This window comes from Lipophrys pholis (assembly GCF_963383615.2).
Source record: "Lipophrys pholis genome assembly, chromosome: 15".
NCBI lineage: Eukaryota > Metazoa > Chordata > Actinopteri > Blenniiformes > Blenniidae > Lipophrys > Lipophrys pholis.
Genome location: NC_137642.1, coordinates 8,893,249 through 8,914,047, shown reverse-complemented (window position 1 = coordinate 8,914,047; position 20,799 = coordinate 8,893,249). Strand labels below are relative to the sequence as shown.

Genomic DNA, 20,799 nt, shown 5'->3' with positions numbered 1-20,799 from the left:
AAGACTATTAAAACATTGGATGAACTGGTGTAACTATATTTACATTCGACCTGAATTTATTTTGATATGAAAGTAGTTTGATTGTGTGCAATTAGTGAGTGATTCTTCCTCCTTCAGCATCCAGCAGCATGTGACAAGCTGAGTTTGCAAATGTGGGACAAGCTGGTAAATGTTGCCTGTGATTGTACAGCAGGAGCCTAGCAGCTCCTGGAATGACTCGTAGATGGGTGCAAAGCTCTTTTTCTGTGTTTCTTCCTGTAATTGTTTATTACTAGATAAAGGTGTCAAACATGCAGCCCGCAGGCCATAGCCGGCCAACCAGAGGATCCTGTCCGGCCCTTTAGGTGACCTCGCAAAGGGCAAAAAAAAAGTACTATTGATCGCACGAGTTCACTAACCGTAGGGAACAATGAGACTTGAGCTGAAGGAACAGTTGTTGCGATTTATAAGATATTAGGATGCTTTATTGAAGTGTGGCCCTTTATTGTGAGTTTCGATTATGAGAAGTACGCATCTCATCATATCCTCATAATCTCAAAGTGGCCGTTGCGCATTATAATCATCTTTGGATACGGGTATCAAAAGGTCAGTATACCAACCTTTAAGTGCTCATTTTGACTGTGTTTTTCGCCTCCCTGTTTCTGTCTCGCTCACTCCTATGAATACATAAACACATATTCACATACATCCTGAGATCACCCTGCCTGATGTCAGCGTGATCATGCAGCTGTGAAAAGATGGGCGTTCCCACCGCTCCTCTGCCAATGCTCGGGGTGGGGCGCACTGTGTCCATCTGTTCACGGCCGGAGGAGGAAAGCACTCGCACACACTGGCACAAAGTTTCAAATGTGTTCACCGACACAAATGCACACCGGATAAGACACACGCACGTAACAATTACCTCAGCGGGAAGTCGACTCGGTCACCCTGAATGCCAGAGGAATCATTGACACGCACAAATAAAAATATCAAATCAGAATGAGGCTTTTCTTGGTGATCTTTTTTTTAATTTTCTTTTTTAATCAATGCAAATTCTCAGTGTCGATCAGTCGCTCTGCTGTTTGATGCATCTTTCTTTCTTTCTTTCTTTCTTTCTTTCTTTTTGTGTTCCCAGGGGTCTTTTTGCAAGCCATTACACCGAGACACATTACCAGGAGGATGGAAGTGCAGTCACCGGTGCTCACAACTTCACAGTACGGCAGCACTTAAGTGCTTTTGACATTTATGGCCAAGTTGACGTGCAGCGGTGCTCCAAAGTCACGTAAAAATCTGACCCTTATAAAGAATTTTTCCAAAGACAGATGTCTTTTCAAGCGTATATTGGGCATTAATTGAAAACCAAACATTGAATCAAAATTACATATATTCTTTTTTTCTTTTCTTTTTTTTTTCTGTGTGACCCGTTGTGGAATTAAATGCTGTTGCTGTGTGGAAAGTCTATCATGTGGCCTACTTGATGATAAGCTGTGATTTATGCTGTTTGCTGTTCAGCCAACATTGCCATCAGGATTTTTTTTATTTATTTATTTATTTATTTATTTATTTAATGGAATTTAGCAGCTGATGTTTTCCTGGGGGCTCATTTTGATCCAGCAGCGTGCAAAGTGCTTGCTCCTCTTTTGAAAGCGAAGAAAAGATTGTTCATTCTAGATTTTTAGCACTCGTCAAGGCCGCTCACTGTGGCACTTCAGTGCTTGAAATCAGTTGGCGTGGCTCACAAAAGGAAATCATAACTGATTCCTCATTCAGTGATATTCACAAAGGAGAGAGAAGCATTTCGCAGTGGCTGACTTTGAAAAGTTCTTTTTATACCATTGTTAGTAGACTCCTGAACTTCTTTTTTTTTTCAATTTATTTATTTTTTTTTAGCTTAGCTGGATTGAAATCACCATGTTTAAACTGAGCAGCCGCGGGGACACAATGACAGGCTGCTTTACAGTTTGCAGGATCAGTGTTTGGTAATGCGGCAATGACTGACAAGACAATTTCCCGCAGACTTTTGCAAACACTTATCCTACACACTGTCTCTCTCACCTTTAATTTCGCAAGCAAGGGATGGTACAAGCGTTACATCAGGCTGTCAAATAGACATATTGTATTGTCTGAGATAAGCTTCATGCGGCTGCACACTTGCATGCCTGTCACTGAGCTCAACACTCTGCCATATGTTAATCATGCCTCAGTGGAAAGATACAAACTATAAATAAACTTTGCCTTTCTATGAATTATCCCAAGCCAACACGGGAAAGATTATTTCTTTATGTTGCTGGTTCTTCAGCATACAACTTGAGATATGTAAAAAATATAAAAAATAAAAAAACCTGAGCTGCCACCAGTGCATCCTGTGCAAATCGATCTTCATTTTCAATATCTTGCTAAATATAAACATCTCAAGTTTGAGCATATAGAACATAGAGCATGGAACGATGTGATGCTTAATTAGCTACCAAGAGGCGTTCGCATTTCTGAAGCTGCAGGGAATTTTCCTAAACTAAATATTTCAAGAGGAGTGCATACAGCTACTGTAAAAAAAAAAAAAAGAAATAACTTAAATAAATAAAGGCAGGTTGAGGATGAAACGAGAGCACCATCACTGCCTGATGTTTTCATTTGTAAAAGGTGAGCTAATCTAGGTCAAGCATGGCCTAAGCATAGCGTCTTTGGAGCTGTTCTATTTATATACTTAATCTAATGAATTTCAACTCCATTACCACCTGGCTCGCCAACGTGTCCTGAGCTTTTCAGAACCGAACACGGGACCTTTTTACGTAAAAGTATTTCCTGCCAGAGTTTAATGTTGCGCATGAGGAATGGTCAATGCGGTGGCCAGCGACAGCTGATTTAAGCGGACTTGAGAGCCGCGAGACACTAACTGGATGTCTGTATTCCCTCCTAATGAGAGTCATTTCCTCTGCCCTCCTTGTGCTCAGACAACAGTGTTTTTACTGTGTCTGTGGAACCTTAAATGTTCCCTTTTCCTTCGGGCCGACCCGCCTGATGGAATAATGAACCATCAACAATTACCGTATTACTGTCAGCTCCCATGTGTGTCAGTGCACTCTTGCCTCGACCGTGCGGGCCACGTTCATTTCAAACTGCTTGTTTGTATAAAGAGGGCGAGGAGGAAAGTGTGTCCTACAGAGCATGCTAATTTATGTGAGCACGAGCTGGGACAGCGTCAGCAGAGTTCCAATGGGTCTTGTTCCAAAGCAACACTACCAATACAATAAATGTGACACGCAGCTTTTTTTGTTTTTGTTCTTTAAACATAATACATTTTTAATGAGACCATCCAGTGGGTAAAGCTTTTTTTTTTTTTTTCCAACCCCTCATCTTGTGTTTTATTATGTACAACCTCTTTCAGACTAACTGCTTCTACCACGGGGAAGTGCAGGCGCATCCCGGCTCTGATGTTACCCTCAGTACCTGCTCAGGCCTTCGGTAAGAAACACGGTTTTGCATTCAAGCGGCATCCCAGCACTGCCCTTTAAGTGCTATTTGCCACCGCAATGTTTATATTTACTTAAGTCACTCAGCACAGCAGCCCATCGCTCTTAAGCCCCTTAAGCGTGCTGTCAGTAAGTTGTTGTGTGACTCGCAGGAATAGGAGAAAATGTCACACCTCATTGTCTCCGTTCGCAGAGGCTTCCAGTAAATACCCGCGCTCCGTAATTGCCATTTTACTCCCTCTAATGACCGAGCACAATTCCAAGTTTTGTAAACTGAGCATTAGCCGAATCTTAACATACACAATTTCATCTCCTGCTTAATTAAACAGCCAGAGAACATTTAACGGAAAGACAAAATGTTTAGTGTGCCATGACGTCCTTTTATTGACTCGGTATGTGCTAATGACATAGAACATTTAAGTTGCAATTTGTGGTAAATGTTCCCGATCTGACGTGAGAAATGCCGCCGATTGGGTGAAACAGTACTGAGCTGAAACAACACCGCTGTGATTTGCGACTACAGAAGTATAAAGCCGTGAGGAATTTTTAAGTGGCTTGATAAAGGCATGTTTTATAGATTCCGTTGGCTGAAGTAAGAGTGGGCATAAAGAAGAACTGTTACCTTGGTTGTCAAATATTCCATTAGAGAGAGCCACATTCAATCAAACTCTTGCTTTTTCAGAGAGTTGTCGTGTTTTGAAGCTTTGTTTTCAGACTTGCGCTCGCTGTCTCTGCAGAGGCTTCATCGCACTTGAAAACAAAACCTTCATTATCGAGCCTGTGTCTGGCGATGACACCGGAGCCCACTTCATCTACCGAGTGGAAGAACTGCGGCTGACCCCAGGAGCCTGCGGCCACGGCTTCAACATGTCCTCTGTTGCACCTGAAAATCACATCAAAAGCCCCTTCCAGTCCTTCCACAACAGGGTGAGACCAGTATTATGTTGTTTCCAATGCAAGGCTCGTTTCATAGCCACTGGATAGCACAGTTCAAAGCTGTATTGTCTTCAATTTAGGCATTTTTCACTGTTGAATGTTTCCAAAGGGAAAAGGCTAACATGGAAATGATGAAAGATAAATGGGCGTTGGACCAAAGATGAGAATATTGGCAAGCATACCTGTTTGGATAAGTTCCCTGAGGGTATTGCCTTGGGCTTGACACTCATTTTATCTGTGCTCAGAGTCCAGAGTCGAGGGCCCATGCAGAAGGGCTGGCTGATAATTTGCCTACAGCAGGTGTGAGATCCATCTGCCCCTATTTCTAGGCATTAAAAACTCCATCTGAGTGAGGAAATGAAACTTACCTATAGAGAGTATTTAATGACCCCAGAGTAAAGCAGCACCTTGGCTGTGGCTTTTCAGGACAAAACTCATTCCACCTTAAAAGATGGGACACTGGAGGGAAAGTGATGGATTCATATAACTTTGAGAACTGGGGTGCTTGTTTCTCAAGTGTTTTCAATAATAAACCTGCTGAATAACCCTGAAAGTGACGCCATTTTATTCTTTTGTTTCGAAGTTTCACAAACGATTTAGCGGGAGAACTTGGTTTGTTTGATTCTTTTCTCTCGAGTTCATCAAAAATACAACATAAAACACAGTTAATCAAATGTACATGTTGTAATTGTCTTTACTGGTGGAACATCCCACTTGAAGCGGGAAAAGAAACCGGTGTAGAAAAACCAGTCTACTTGAAACCGAGCCGCGATGCTGTTCTATGGTTCCCCGTGTAAAAAGATGCTGCTGGAAAGTATATTTTATATATTTTGGGAACGTTATCTTCTGGTCTATGTTTTTTTTTTTTTCAATCAATTCTAATACACACGCTAATTCGGAATATTATCACGTGTAATATCCAAGCATGTTAAAGCTTTTCAAGCCTGATAGTGAAACATGTTGCATCCACTGTTTCCCTAATAGACAATTCGCAGATCTTTGTTAGCCTGAAACACTGAAATGTACGTACAACTAGTAGAAAAGGGAAATAGGAAGCTGTTAACCTCACCGTTTGAAATGTAAGTTGTTATTAGGAGCCGTATAGTTAACTGAGACATTGTATTCTAGTGAGGATTAAGTGAGATTGAAAGGTCCTGGTTGTATTTTTTTAATATAATTTTTTTCCGAGCCAAGCTTGGTGCTGCTCTCACTTCCAGTGTTCATGCTGAGCCAAGCTAATACGCCCCTACACATAGCTTCACATTCATTGTAATACATGACACTTGTATTGATCTGCTTGTCTAACTCTTGGCATGAGAGTAAATAACTGTTTCTTTCTGCAAAAGTACAACTATTGCTTAACTGCTTTCTGTAAGATTGAGAGGCTTAACATTAACATTAGAGAAGAGGTTGTCCAAATTGTTATATCGTGGCTACAATTTTAGGATAGTTAAGTAGAAAATGATCAATTCCTATATATTTGAATTGATCCGTAACATGTAACTTCAGTTTTTATTGTTTGTTTGTTTTTTTTTTTTTCACCCTAGCATAAAAGGCATGCTCAGAAGACGACCAAATATGTGGAGCTGATTATTGTGGCAGACAACAGAGAGGTAATGCACCTGCGCCCACTTCCATTCACAAGTACAACAGAAACAACATGGTGGGAACCAAAGCCTCACTTGGTGGAGTAAGCAAAAAAATAAAAAAATAACAAAAAAAACCACAGGGTAAGCTGTAGTTACAGTCGAGCAGGTCCCACCGGAGCCCCAGAAATGGGGTCAGTGTGCAACAAGCAGTGTGGTCCTGTGGCAATAGCCACAGTCTGACGGGAAATGCTGCTTTTTGATTCCCCAGCAGAGCAGACGGGAAACAGGAAAAAGCCACGTGGATACAGAAGCGTCTCCCGTAAGCACTTGGCGGGCTCATTGTAGGGGGTTTCCTCCTGACATCCCTCGGCTCAAAACACCGACCTGAATGGAGAGAGAGGAAATGAGGGCACAAAGTAGGATCAAGGACGTTGTTAAGATTAGCCTTGCAGTTAGGCATCAGGTACCGGCAGTCGGGTGGATATATAGGCTGAAGGCTTTGCAGGCTGTCATATCTGCCAATATCCCCGCTCCCTACGGCTGCGCCATCCAACACCGGCAGAGTTTTCTCGATCCAGATGGTCGCAGCTTGACGAACTGCATAACACACAGAAACATGCATTGCATCAGAATACAGGCGACTCATTCATACAAATATAACGGTGCCTCATGGTTTTCTGTTCTAAACGTATTGATCCCACGTATGCCTTGTCATGAATAATTGACCCCTTGTGGTTGTAAATATTGCCTCAGCCGATTGTCGACGATTTCTTTTCTTACAGTTTCAGAAACAGGGGAAGGACTTGGAGAAGGTGAAACAGAGACTGGCAGAGATAGCCAATTACGTGGACAAGGTAAAACATCTTCTCCCTATTGCGCAGGAGGAATAAATCACTTCTTTAAAATAGAAATATTGTTGGCAGCAGGAGATTAATGGGATGAACGTGTGATATATTAATTTCCTGCTAAAGCAGCTGATCTTAGTCTGCCTAAAACCTCTGCCAGAGCTGCGGATCTGCAACCGGCAGGCGATGCCAGCAGATAGATTTACTTCAGGGAGGCATGGATATAGACAGGGAAACAAACATGCTCTGAACCTGTGAAGTAGAGGATTTAGGGCTGCTGTAATGAGAGGGAGTATAATTCCGCAGATTGAAACACAAATTGTCTCACACATTTGTTTGAAGGTCTTGTCAACACAATAAAAACATACAATCTAATCTCAATAAGCTATTCTTTCTGCTGATGACCGTGCTCTTTTCTTTTTTCTTTTTTTTTTTTGTTAGTTTTACAGGGCCCTTAACATCCGGGTGGCCCTGGTGGGTCTGGAAGTGTGGAGCGACTCTGATAAATGTCCCGTCACACAGGATCCCTTCACCACCCTGCACGAGTTCCTCGACTGGCGGAAAGTCAAACTGCTTCCCAATAAACCCCACGACAATGCCCAGCTCATAAGGTAGACGTTTGATTATCCAGAACTGTCAGAATGACACAGAGTAGTTTTATATCAGTGCTCTGAAACAAAAATCCCAAAGATCTGCATTCATAGTTTCACATCTCAGCTCATTAACCACAAACTTACGTCTATTTTAAGTTTGCCAGAGGATACTGTCGATTTTTACACAATATCTACATGCTTTTAGATCCTGTTCCCCATTATTCAAGCATTTTTATAAAATGCCCCATGAAATATGTGAGTTTTCTTCTTGGGTTTATAGACTTGTTTATTTACTTGTCTATATACCTCTTCATCTGAGAAATAATAGTAACAAACATGATTTTGGGAAACATTGTTGTGGTATTTTTACATAAATTTCTCTCCCATTTTATTCCTGTCATGCAGTGTTTGCACCAGAGGGTGTTTTACTATTGTTTATTCCAATATAAATACAATATTAAGCATCATCGCTGCTGCCTCTCCATTCAGCACAATATTGAAAAGTTGAATAGTTTCAAACATTTAAAAAAAAATGTACCAAATGTGAACAGATTGAATCAAAATAAACAGAATAAATTTGGAGGCAACATCTCCTCCGGTGTATCACATTGAAATATATTATATAATCAACAAATGGTGCCACTCATACTACCATCAGTGTTTTTACTATCATATCAAAACAAATACCTCTCAGCTTAATAAAAAAGTTAATGGTGATAACAACTAGTTGAATGACGACGCCGTGCTTCACTGCTTTAACGGCTTTAACTCTCCCTAATGTTGTTTGCACAGCGGGGTTTACTTCCAGGGCACCACCATTGGCATGGCGCCCATCATGAGCATGTGCACGGTGGAGCAGTCTGGAGGCATTGTCATGGTGAGTATCCAACCTTCTCTCTGCTCCCACCGACCCCCCACCCCCACACCTCCACAACCCCCCCCCCCCCCCCCCCCCCCTCCTCCGTGCAGCCTGATGGTATCAGGGTGGACATTGTTCAGATTCAGCCGGCCGACACAATCCAGACATGATTCACACAGAAAAAGGTGTTCGCTGTTTGCTGGAAGGGCACTTACGTCTGCGAGGACGTCGCGTTTCACAACCTAATTATATTTTGTGCTGGCACTCCTCCACCATTACCCCTCATGCACCAAACAATATGTAGAAACGTTCTCTTAAAAGGATTGGTCGGCATGCACGCACTCCCATTTCAAGTCCTGCAGTCATGCAGTCAGTCTTCGGTGTGTCAACTCCAATTCCTCAGTCAGACCCACACAGTGACACGAGGTACGGGTGTAAAAGGTCTCTCTATATGAGTCAGCCAGCTCGGGGTGTGTCATGTGTTAATGCTCATGACGATGATGGTATGATATTTCATATGACTTCAAGCAAGTCTTATTGTAATCATGGAAGTACTCCAACTTGTTGACATGATGACTAAAGAAGTCATGCTATGAGGTGTATTTTCTTTTAAAATTGTCAAAGTCAAATACTCCAAAACAATACTCCTCTGATAGTCGTTACTGTGTTTTGATGTCATTTCGCTATGCATGTGTTTTGTATTCACCATTCGTGTGTCTACTCGCGTCACATTAAAATAAAAGTAGATTCTAGGAGCTCAAAACACAATACAGTATTACTGCAGGTATAGTACAGCACAACCTGAAAATCTGCTTGTATTTTCCCCTGAAATAGTACAACAGCACAATACTAACAAATGAGCTGAGTCAGCAGACCAATGTCTGTTTTACCGTAAATATTTTTAAATAATCTTCACATTCAAAATATTTGAAGCAGTTATGAATGTACAAGTCTTCCTTACTTACTGTTAAGATGTGTTGCATTTGTCTTGTGGTTATGTTTGTTTTTGACAGCTGATATATTCACAGTATATGAAATATATGAATCCCTGACCTAATGACCTACTCTTAATTAATGAATATTCCTCAGTCCCAAACCTTTAAAGCTTTAAACCAGAAACCTGAAAAACAATAGCAAGAAATGTATTAACTTAAAAATAAAACATACATACAGCCAGTTATTTCAGGATTTAGTAAAAAAAAAAAAGTAAAAATATTATTAAATGATATAAACATTTGTCACAAAGTCAGGAAGTCTATCTTAGTAATAAATCTACCATTGGAAAACCAGTTTTTTTCCCTTTTTAAATGGTGCTGCATTTGTAAGAAAAAAGCATTTGTGGGATGAATTTATAGGTTGTGCCAATAACAAATTAACAAATATACTAATGCATACATTTACGACAACTATAATGTAATGACACACACCTTCTTTTTTTTTTGCCATTGACTTTTATCATGTTGGTATAAGCGGGAGAAGTGAAAACACGACATAAAGAGAGGAAAATGAGCAGGCCGGCATCTGGGACGGCAGAAGGTCATTCAGAAACTTAATTTTCAGCCGGTAGTTACTGGGATATTTCGGTGTGACTCTCAGGTTTATAAGCGGCGTTATTGGAGCTGCAGTGCGGCGTCGAGTCTGTTAACAGGGAGATGCAGGGTGACAGCTGTCGCTTGAACGAGTGTGACGCGCGCTGAATGTGCTTTGAGGAGACTCACGTCGTGCTGTGTGCAGATCTGCTCTGTGGAAGTGGTATAAAAGGGTTGGAGGGGCACAGGGGTAAATCAAATGCCACAGCATTTGAACACGGCCGCATTTACATTTTTATGAGGTGTGATAAATTGTTTATGCCGTCTCTTACACTGCACACATTTGGATCGAAATGCCTCTTCTTCTTTTTTTCTTGTTTTTTTTTTTTTAACACGGAGCTATGCATCGCCTCGAGTACACTGAGTCACCACATACAGTAGATTATCTGGCTGTTAGGATCCCCTGCCTCTTACAGCACTTGACACCCATGCCCGATCGCAAAGTGGTTATCAGCCCAATGCCCATTATGCTTCAACACAGATGTGTATGCGCCATTAATAGATATGTTTTCTGCTGGCCGGGCGCTGTGGTGAGGTTTCTCCAGATGTTTGTGTTCCCCATTACTTACACCGAGCAGATGGTCTGGACCGAGATTAAAGCACCTCATAAGTAGTTAGAGGGCAGTCAGAGGAGATGAACTGTTAACTCGAGCCATACACTGCCATGTGTTAATTTGCCACGAATCCTGCGCGTATTGTCTTTTTAATCCATTTTGAATAGTGTATTGCTATCCGTTTCATCTCTATCCTCCTTGAAGCACAGGGTTCATCTTGGAAATGGCTGGAAGTTATTCAAGAAAGACTGTCAAACAAATTGTCCCACTTGTTGTCAACACAGCAAGTTTCTCTCCATCGCAAGAGCATTTCACTGCTCCTTTTATTGTAATGACTGCCGCTTACAAGAGCCTCATTCGTTTTCTGCAGACTTGTTGGGAATTGTTCGGCTGTGAAATACACATGTTCATTCAGCGTAGACGCAAAAGCAGGAGAAAGTTTGGAGCGGTGGCCCGTCAGGCTCCTCTTTAATCAGAGCAGGAAGTGGCTCAGCTTTGTCTCAACTCTTGAATTATGAATTTGGCTTCAGTGTGAGCATGCGTGTTTCTCTTACATTGGAGTAGTGCGCGGGCGGCCTTTATCCTCAGGGACTGCGAGAATCAAAAAGCTGAACAATGCACATTATATGAACACATTAATTACACACCTATAAATCAGATTGTTTGCTAAGTATAACCACTGTTGCACAAGTTATGCAGAATTTCTCCTCTTGTTCTGCACCGAGATCATTCTCAGGGCTAAACAAAAAAGCAAAACAAAACAAAACATCCCATCATTTCCAAATCTGCCATGTGGCATACACTTCTTGTTTGATGTCTTTTGAATTGCGATTTTGGTGTTGGGTTCCCTTGCTGACCGACATAAAAGAATCAAAGCAAACACACTGAGACTCAATCTGCTACACAATCGCACTGCACATGGATCTGCTCCATCAAATTACAGTGCGAATAGATCAACTCCACTTGGGATGAAGCTGCACACTGCATAATCATATTGTGATAATAACATTTGTCTCTTTCTTTTCACCATATCTCCACTCGTACTTAACATACTGTATGTTTCACAGTGGCTTAATTTCTCAGTTACACTCCAAAGGCTCCTTTGTCTCTTTTACTGCCTCCCCTCCAAACTGTCTGTCTATAAAAGCGAAACACCCACCTCTTTCTCTTCCTCCTCCGTCTCGTCTGCCTTGAGAAGGGCAGTTGTCTTACTTATCAATGCAGTACCAATTCCTACAGCGGTAGGTTTGTGGAGCTTCCTGCAGGAGCTGTCTGCACTGTCAGTGGGTATGATTGGGTCTGCGGGGGTAGTGCAATGGCAGATGAATTGAAGCCTCCATGAGGAGAATAGGTAATGGAAGAAAGTTGAAGGTGGGGGGGGGGGGGACAGTTACTGCACTGTTTTGTGAGTCTGCAGCTGAGAAAATGTTTCTTTGAACTTTTGCATTTTCATGATTTCATTCTCCCTCTTTTTTGGTTCAAGTCGATGCACCTCTTTTTTTTTTTGTGCACTTTTTGGACTCAATGCTTTTTCCACGTGACTTCAAAGTGAATTAGAAAAGAGAATTGCACATCACTATTATGCTTCCTTTTCAATGCATTGTAGGATCACTCAGAGAACCCTCTGGGTGCAGCTGTGACTTTGGCACACGAGCTCGGGCACAATTTTGGCATGAACCACGACACCCCGGAGCGAGGCTGCGGCTGCAGGATGACCGCCGATCGAGGAGGCTGCATCATGACCCCGTCCACAGGGTGAGATTTATGCCTCTGCGCAAATATTTTATGAATGTCAATGTTTCGCGACAATTTCAGAACACCAATTAGGCTGAGTGGTGTTTATTTTTAACCTGCAGGGGAAGTTTTAACTTCATTTCTATTCACAGTGTCTGGCCCACTCTTAGAAAACCTTGAAAAACATCGGCTCAGAATCCAAACTTTAGACTAATGTCTTTGCTAAAGAAAATCCAGATAGAAATGAGCTAAATGTGACTATTTTTAGACACATTTTTGGTTTTAGGGCTAACTGAAAACTGTTAAACAAATTTAGCTTGGCCAAATTCAGTGAATCGAGCCTTTGTATAATTGCATTATGTCCTGAAAGCAGAGGAAAGGTGTTCCTGGCTCAATTGAGCTTTTTTTCCCCACATTAATTTGCTTACATGCTCTTCAAGCATTTTGTTTTCCCAACAAAAATAGCCCCCCAAAAAATCAGAACAAATAACTGCCTTCGATATAATATTCTGTATTTAAATGAACAAGACTCAACTTTACATACTTACATGGCGAAATCACAACAAAAAGCATTAGATTTACTGAGTCACCTGCTTCAAATGGGTCTGGATATTCAGATTCACTCGGGAAAACGCTGCCAAATAGACCAGCGAAGAACAGCTGATGATGATGATTATAGATTACAACTTTGCATCCATTATAGGACGGTTCAAAATAAAATGCTGAGAGTCAATGGATCCCTGTGAAATTGATGTGGAATTAAATTTCCTTTTTACCATAGTCAGTCAAAAAAAAAAAAAGGATGAATTAAGCATGAAACTCGCCTCACACATGTGGTCACATGTGCATGGCGCTACGGCACATGTGTTAATGCGCGAGGGAAGGCACACACACACGCCACACGCACGCCAACGCTACACAGAGCACAGTGCACGCTCTGCACGCTTTGGCCTGAGACTAAAAAGGCCAGTCTCTGCATTCTGCTCGTGTTGCCTGGGTCGCCAAGATAACAGGGCTGCTGCAAGTGATGGACTCTGTGACTGTTGGTAAACAGCAAGCAGATAAGGCAAACCCAGAGCGCAATACCAGATTCACCCCTGGTCCCGTGCCAGTCTGGTTTGTCTGATGGCGAGTTCCCGCAAGCCACAGATGAATGTGGTCAGGGTGAATTCCGCAACACTGTGAAGAATGTCTTATTGGTATTATTGCTTTATGTATTAATATTAGGGTTTGAACAACACAGCAAGAAAAATTGTTAAAGCGTAAAAGAGGCCTCAAATTAGTTCTTACATACAATGGCTATTTGGAAGCGCGCGTGGAAAAGATCTCTTAATGGTTGATTGATTCAAAGAGAAGAAGATGCAGCAAAGGGCTGCAGAAAAAAAGAGAATGAAGGTTTGTTCGTGAATTAGATAAATAGATCTGAAAAAACACGGAGAAGTTGTTTACAATGCTGCCGCTCATTCAGAATTAACCATATTGTGTTAATGGGAAACTAAGCATCAGCGAGACGCAGGTGTAATAGATTTCATTAGAAGTCCTTGTTGATGCATGGTTCTATCTGGTCTACTTGTGTCTGCTGTCATTAAATATTGACACTTAAAAGCAGCTGAAAACTGTTTTTCGATTATTGTCATAAATCAGACATGACATAAAAAAGAAGTACAGGCTTTTAGAGTGTCGCGTTCAAAAGCACAATAAAATATGTTGACAGTTCAAATAATATAACAGCATGAATCAAAATTGTTCCAGAAAAAGACTTGATTATAGATTGAGAAGAAACTGGGGGAAAAAGGGGCATGGCTGTCAAAACCTGCTGGTTTGTACGACCGCCAAGCAACAATGAGCTCATCCTTCTCTTGTAAAACATTTATTAGAGCACAAACATGAAGAGGAAGAGAAGGGAGGAAAAATAATGCACATCACTGCTGGAATAATGCAGCACGTCCTCAGAGTGAGCAGTCAGCGCACTGACATGACGACTTGGCTTCAGCAAGCTTCCTAATGACGGTTCAGAGAAATGACTGTCTCATCTAAATGAGTCATGTTGTTATTAAATCCTTTACAACGGCAAAAAATAATGAAACACAGTTTTTTAGAATTCCCCCCCCCCGCATTATAAAATTGGACACATCGACAGGAGAGAGAGATAATCAGTGACCTTCTAGTCTGACCACCCCCCCCCCCCCCGCCCCCCCACCCATCTCTGTTTGCTAGTCAAACGAGGCAGATCAATACATACACGCTGCTACGCTGACATTCTGCTTGTCAGCGTTGTTTTGATACACCAACACCACTTATCAATATTTCCCTATTTAATTATTTGACCGTTCGCTCAGTACGGTCGTATTTCATAGGATAAGAGGATCACTGATGTTTGTTGTGGCTCAGTAAAGAGAGTCAATGAGAAGAGTGCATTGAAAACCAGAAGATGTAAGTCTGTTGGAGGAGCCACTGAGAGAGCAGTTCATCACAGGAATACACAGACCTTTATTTACTCATGCAAACCCAATACAGTTATTATCATCGATTGTCCGTGTGGGAGTGAGTTGATTCATTTACGGGGGAAAAAAATCTTTAAGGCGACACTAATTACTGCTTTTCTATAGAATTTACAGTCTGACATTTCTATTCATGCGCTATAGGCTAACGTGGAACCTAAGCTTTTTATGTAAATATGATTTGAATGGTATTGTTATTTTCCGTGAAGGCAGGAAATATCCGCGTCTGTGTTTAGCTTTTCATTGTCTGTATGAAAAGCTAAACACAAGTGAATGAAAATGCAGGCTTCACAATTCCACTGTGTGCTTTTTCTTCCATTCGGTTTTATTTACATATACAGCACCCATTACGACATAGCCATACATAAACGATATACAAGATGAACCCCCTGCAATTCCCCATGAGCAAGCACGGATGATATTAGAAAAGAAACAGTATTTTTCACCAGGGAGAAAATCCTCCGGAACACTCAGGGGCGGGGCACTGTTTGGGTTTTAAGGGATCGCACGAGAGGGAAAGGACAGGAAAGTGAGACACAGACACGATGACATCAAACGGCCATCTAATTTACTCTCTGGACTTGACGAGAACACGGAGTACAGATTACAAACTACCAGCTTCTTGGCCGGAGTCACATGTAGGATTCGACGTTTGTCCAAGTGTTTGGGTCGAACACAACATACATTCTTTTTTAAGGAATTGTATTGCTCATCTAGGCCTTTATGTCTTTCTGACAAACTTAAAGTCTGATTAGTTCATTTATATGAAATTGGTTTATCAGATGGAATCGAAATGTGTAGCAGTGGAAGTCGATGCAGTGCTCAAAATATTATTCCTTATAGGAAACTGGCATATTATGGAAGTTGAATCCGTACTACTTTATCCTTTTGAGCCGATCCCAGCGAGCGATTGGCGGAATTAAGGGAAGTATGGGTACTGAACCAGAACATGTGGAACTCAATCTTCACCTTTTCACAAAAAAAAAAAAGTGTCGTTATTGAAACAACTTTTCGTTTCCTGAGCAAAATGGAGCTCACGGGATATTTTCCTGTGGACTTGGTGTAAGTAGTTGGCACCAGGGGTCAAGCGGTCAGAGCAGTGGACTGGAAGACAACAGGGTGAAGGTTTGAGCCTGCTGTGGTTATTAAATTCTCTGGGTTGTGACCTTAAGCAACACTGTTTACCACACTGGCTCCTTCAGAGTCAAGAGATGTTGCGTTACATATATATTGTTGTCTTGCCGACATGGGATGAATGTGTGATGTAAATACACTTTTCCAGCTTTGAAAAACGACTTTTTATTTACGTTTTACAGTCATATGAATGAGTTTGGCTCCCAGAGCTTTAATATTGAGGTGAAACATCCTTGTGGTTGTCTCGTAGTGTCAGATTGTGAGCTTGTAGGCTGAAGATATTCATGGGACAACAGATTTATTAAGGTTTCTTCAAAGATGAAAATTATAAACTTACTCAAGTTCAAGCCTGGCTTCGCTGTTTATCTTCTCTTAAATTGAATTTCCTGAACTATCAGCCTGAATTCGCAGTTTCCTGATGACATAAAACAATAATTTTACAAACCAATCTAGAACTCATTTCCTCCATCTCAGATCCAGTTTCTCTCTCCCTCTCTTTTTTTTTTCTTTATCTATTAGCAACCTCCTTTGACCCTCAGACGAGCTGCCTCCGGCATGTTAAACGCAGCGTCCGAAAGCTGTGGAGCTCGTTTTGAATGTGTGTGTTTGGGATACTCTCAGCTTAGACTTGCTAATGGAGGAGAGGACAGGCTGCATCTAAATGACGTGATTATCAGTGACGCTGCCAGCTGCAATCAGGGCCAGGGCGCAGAGAGAGAGATCCGCAGAGAGGTGCTTTATGCCTGGATAGACAGACGGAGGGAGAGGGGAGCCGTGGTTTCATTTGTCTTTTATCTCCCACAGTGGCAAAGCGGGACAAGATACACAACGAGGGATAGAGGTTAGAGTGAGAGGCAGACATCAGAAAGAGGACAATGAATGGATTATTTTTGAGAGCATGAGGAGGAAAAACTGAGACAGGTCGCAAGAGCTTTAAAGGCTATGAGCGGTTTGTGTCTCCACAACAAGTGAGCGGTTGAGGAACAGACGAGAGCAGCGGTTTACTTTGGCGTTTTTTTGAACTGGGAGTGCCTTTTAGAAGTTGAGCTAAGACTTGCATCATGTGAATGTTGGTGAGACTCCTCAGAAGTACTCTCCTGTGTCTGTATCTGTAACTGAGTAGACTGATGAAGCGCAGCGGGGGAGCTTGCTGCTGGACTCGGAGGGCCAGGAGGTGAGCACTTTGTCAAGACAATATCAGGGAGCTCCTAACTCTTGTTTTTCTCCTGTCAAAATGACAGTGCAGGGGGAGGTGAGAAGGTACAAAATGCCATTATCTCACGACATTTTACCGTGTGGAGGAGGAAGGAAACCGCTGCTTATGGGTACTCGTGCAGCGATTTTTTTATTTTTTTTATTTTTTTACCCTGCGTGTTGCTGTTTTCCCCCCTTAATGTTTAATCACCACATGCCTCTGCCTCGGTTGCAGCCTAACATTTACAGAAAGGTCAAGCATGTCTCCTCTGCTTGGCTCGGACGAAACACTCGTCAGTCGGTGGTGCAGCTTAGAGAGCGACAGACCGTCTGATGTCAGTCAGAGGGCTCACAAACAGAAGAGCACTTCAAAAGCACGATGTAACCGTTGACTCTACTCTCAACACACCTGTCTCACTCGGCAATCCAGTCACCCACTGACCTTTAGTCGTGTGTTGATCTGGCAGGAGACATTTCTACTGCACATGAGGCTTATTTCAGAAAAAAAGCCGTTTGTTGCACTGAACACCCTATCTCGACACCTCACTGCAGTGTAGATGTCATTTTGTCAGCGGTAATGAAAATGGCTACTTCCTGTAAGCCCTTTCCACTTCAGTCAGTGCAGCTTGCAAACAGTCGACGTTTCTAGTGTTGTACGTAGGTGCGCCTCATTGCCTGGAAAGCAGATGAGAGCCAGCTGCACATCAGCAGGGGGGCAGAAACAGAAAGCTGCTGTCAGGGTGAAATCACAGAACCTAAAATGTTTGATCTGACTCCTATTAAAATGTCAAGTTATGCTTGTATGCAATTTGGAGGTTCTTTTAATTATGACAGGGTGGCCTTTTAAAAATCCTTTAAAGGGCCATTTGTGATTTTTGCTTCATGCTTCATCTTCCTGTTTCTCGTTGAAATGAAGCGATCATTCTGTTATAGTTTTACGGTTGAAATCAAACGGGCGCGGGTAAATTGATCATTTCTGCGCGTTAACATACAAGCATACCAGGAACGAAACATAAAAAAGAATTCACCACTGTTTCATATTTGATCTTTTAGTCCGGTTAGTCACACAGGCTACCTTGAGGGTGTGTGCAACTGTGTGGTACAAGGTTATGGTCTAAACCAAAGTGGAAAAAGTCTCTTCAATATGATATGTGCTCACCAATAGAGCTGAACAGACAGTTGTTTCGGCACCCTTTTCACTTCCACGACACTGCTGCATGCTCTGGTTTATGCATCTGTGTGGTTACTCTGGTGGTGATTTAAAGCTTAGTAAACGTATGAGTCAAAACCTCTGCAGGAATTTCTTCCTTCTATAAATCAGTGGTGCTGCAGCAACAAGTAGTTTGCATCCAGTACTGCATGTGGATGGTGTGGACATTTTTAAAAAAAAATTTTTGGAAGGTTGGGGTGTCTGTGCTTTGTTTATTACTCAAACCACACTAGTTTATGTGATTCCACTTGTTTAGGATGCAACAAGGCCTCCATACTTCCACAAATGAACCGTGGAGCTATTGGACAAAGGAAAATCCAAATAATTATTTCATGAAAACTGTTAATGGAGGAAAGATGGGACCACAAACTTTTCAAGAATTTTTCTTTATAAAGTTTAGTGACAATCTTTTGCAGATATTTTAGATTATTTAAAGCGATGCAGATTTACTGATTTCATTTACTTTTTGTCCGTGTAAGAGATTCAGAATCTTTCATCTTTGCTCATTTCTGTCTGAATTCTATCTCATTGTTAAACGCTGGATCGATCACCACGCTTCTTACAGCGCTACTCTCCTAATCAAAGAAAAATCTAGGAAAAAATCCTAACCCTTCTTCATGAGCAAAAAAATGCTAATCTGCCTCAGTGTTTCACACACTTACATCATTACCTCCAGTCAAGTGTTTCAGTTGATGAGTGGACACGTCGGTCATGTTACACAGATCTTGGCTTACCGATTTAAAGCTGTTGTGCAGTATGTCGATGTACATGCCGCATGTGGCTTTCAAACAAACTTGTTCTTGGCAACAGAAAGTGAGGAAAGTGTTCATTCCATGCTTTGTTTGATATTGTACTTCCTTTGAAAGCTTTGTGTCAAGGTGCTCACCTCAGCAGAGTGCGAGCCAGCCGTCCTTAAAATGCGAGGAGCTTTTATTAATGGTGAAAGGAGCGGAGGTGATGGCATCTCGCTGTGAACTGAAACTTCTTTCATTGAACTTCTTTTTCTTTTTTCTTTTTTCTTTAAACATTTTGATGGCCTCCTGCCTTTACTTCAGATTTTTTTCCAACATTCTCTTCAAACTGGTCCAATGCAACATTTTTCTTGTCTGTCATATTCAGACTGCTGCTCAGAGAACAGATGTTCCATCTTAGTGAAGCATGCATTGGCAGATAATTAAATAAATCCCACCTCTCGAAAGACATGTCAATGTGGGACGGGGTAAACGCCCTCTCTTTTTCTCCCATCGAGCACAACAGAACAGAAATGGCATGTGAATATATTGGGCGCAGCCAATAAAAACACAGACAACAGTGATGGATTCTCCCCTCCTGCAACGTGGCACCTTCACTAACAGAGTGCAGTTAGTGAGAAAAGCGCCGCACATTTTTCTCCCAGATTTATGAGGCTGCGTAGCGCTGATGAGATTACGATTTTAAACAGTGTGCGTTATTCACAATGCAAATGACATATTTGTCTTTCAAACAGTGACGGCAGCCAGAATAGGGCCTGGCTAATTAGATTTGGTGTAACTGTTGTGTGCAGCCAAATTAGTTCCACCACAGTGAGCCACACCTGGAGAGGCTGCGGGGCTTTAAACCAATATTATCCAGGGAAACCAACACTCGCTCCTTGGCTAATTTCCTGGACAGCGGAGCAGCCGTGCGGTCTCGGCTGTGATAATACGCACATTCGTCTCGGCTATTTTGAGAAACTCGTTGCACACTGGAGCCGTTCCTACTGTAAATTTATAGAAACGTGACGGTGCCGATGTGGCGGTTGACTTTAATCAAGTTCTTTTCTTTTCACTCAGGTATTGCATTCGGATATATTGAATGGGGTTGTTTTTGTTTTTTGTTTTCAATCTCAATCTTCTATTCTTGTGGATGTTTAATGTAAGAGACAAACACGTTGGAATTGAAAACACGTTGGTCTGTCAACAAAACCACCGCACTGAACCTTTCTCCACACTGGACTGTCACTGAACAGTAATTCTGGGTTGCCTTTTCCTGTTCTCATAAATTAGTTGCCCCCCCCACCCATCCAATCTGAACGACATTCAGCCAATGCCACAAAAGCACTCAAAGAGCACGACAGCAGATCTCCGTGCTTGATTGCGCATTTGGTGCTCGTCTGTGTGTGGACAGGACGCTCCTTTGGCGCATCTGCTCATTGTCATGAAGGACTGCAGCAGTCGGCGGGTGACAGAGATATTCGCAGAGCATCCCTGGGCACCCTGTCAGGCTGACACTGCATCTGTTACCGGGATGGAGTGGGCATCTGTTACCTGGAGGAATGTCAGCTGCAGATTAGCGGCGCAGCTCAATTATCAAGGAACTGCCGATACACAATTGCCGGCCACATTAGACGCCAGTTAAAGGTTGATCATTTAGAACAATTTCTTGGCTCCGTCCCCTCACGGCTCCCTTAGATGCCCTTTGCATTAAATCAGCAGGCATTTAAAGGACAGAGAGGTGTTTTTTATTTTTTTTTAATTCTTAAAATGTCATTCTATTTATTTTAAACCACATTCATTAGTTTCTGTGTGATAAAGGTCTCAAATGGACTCATTATTCAAAATATTCTGTTAAGAGAGAAATCAGATCAATCTGGA

At 42.0% G+C, this 20,799-nt stretch overlaps 1 protein-coding gene across 2 annotated transcripts in view; it reads left to right on the top strand.

Annotated features, from left to right (window-relative positions):
- The window catches only part of adam12b (ADAM metallopeptidase domain 12b), an 88,312-nt gene that overhangs the window by 37,670 nt on the left and 29,843 nt on the right, over positions 1-20,799 (top strand). For both annotated transcript variants that reach the window (XM_080481136.1, XM_080481135.1), the window contains exons 4-11: positions 1,115-1,193; positions 3,365-3,441; positions 4,187-4,376; positions 5,933-5,998; positions 6,757-6,828; positions 7,261-7,430; positions 8,205-8,289; positions 12,021-12,169. In XM_080481136.1, coding sequence (XP_080337262.1) covers positions 1,115-1,193; positions 3,365-3,441; positions 4,187-4,376; positions 5,933-5,998; positions 6,757-6,828; positions 7,261-7,430; positions 8,205-8,289; positions 12,021-12,169 — 888 coding nt within the window. The remainder of the gene's footprint in view (positions 1-1,114; positions 1,194-3,364; positions 3,442-4,186; positions 4,377-5,932; positions 5,999-6,756; positions 6,829-7,260; positions 7,431-8,204; positions 8,290-12,020; positions 12,170-20,799) is intronic.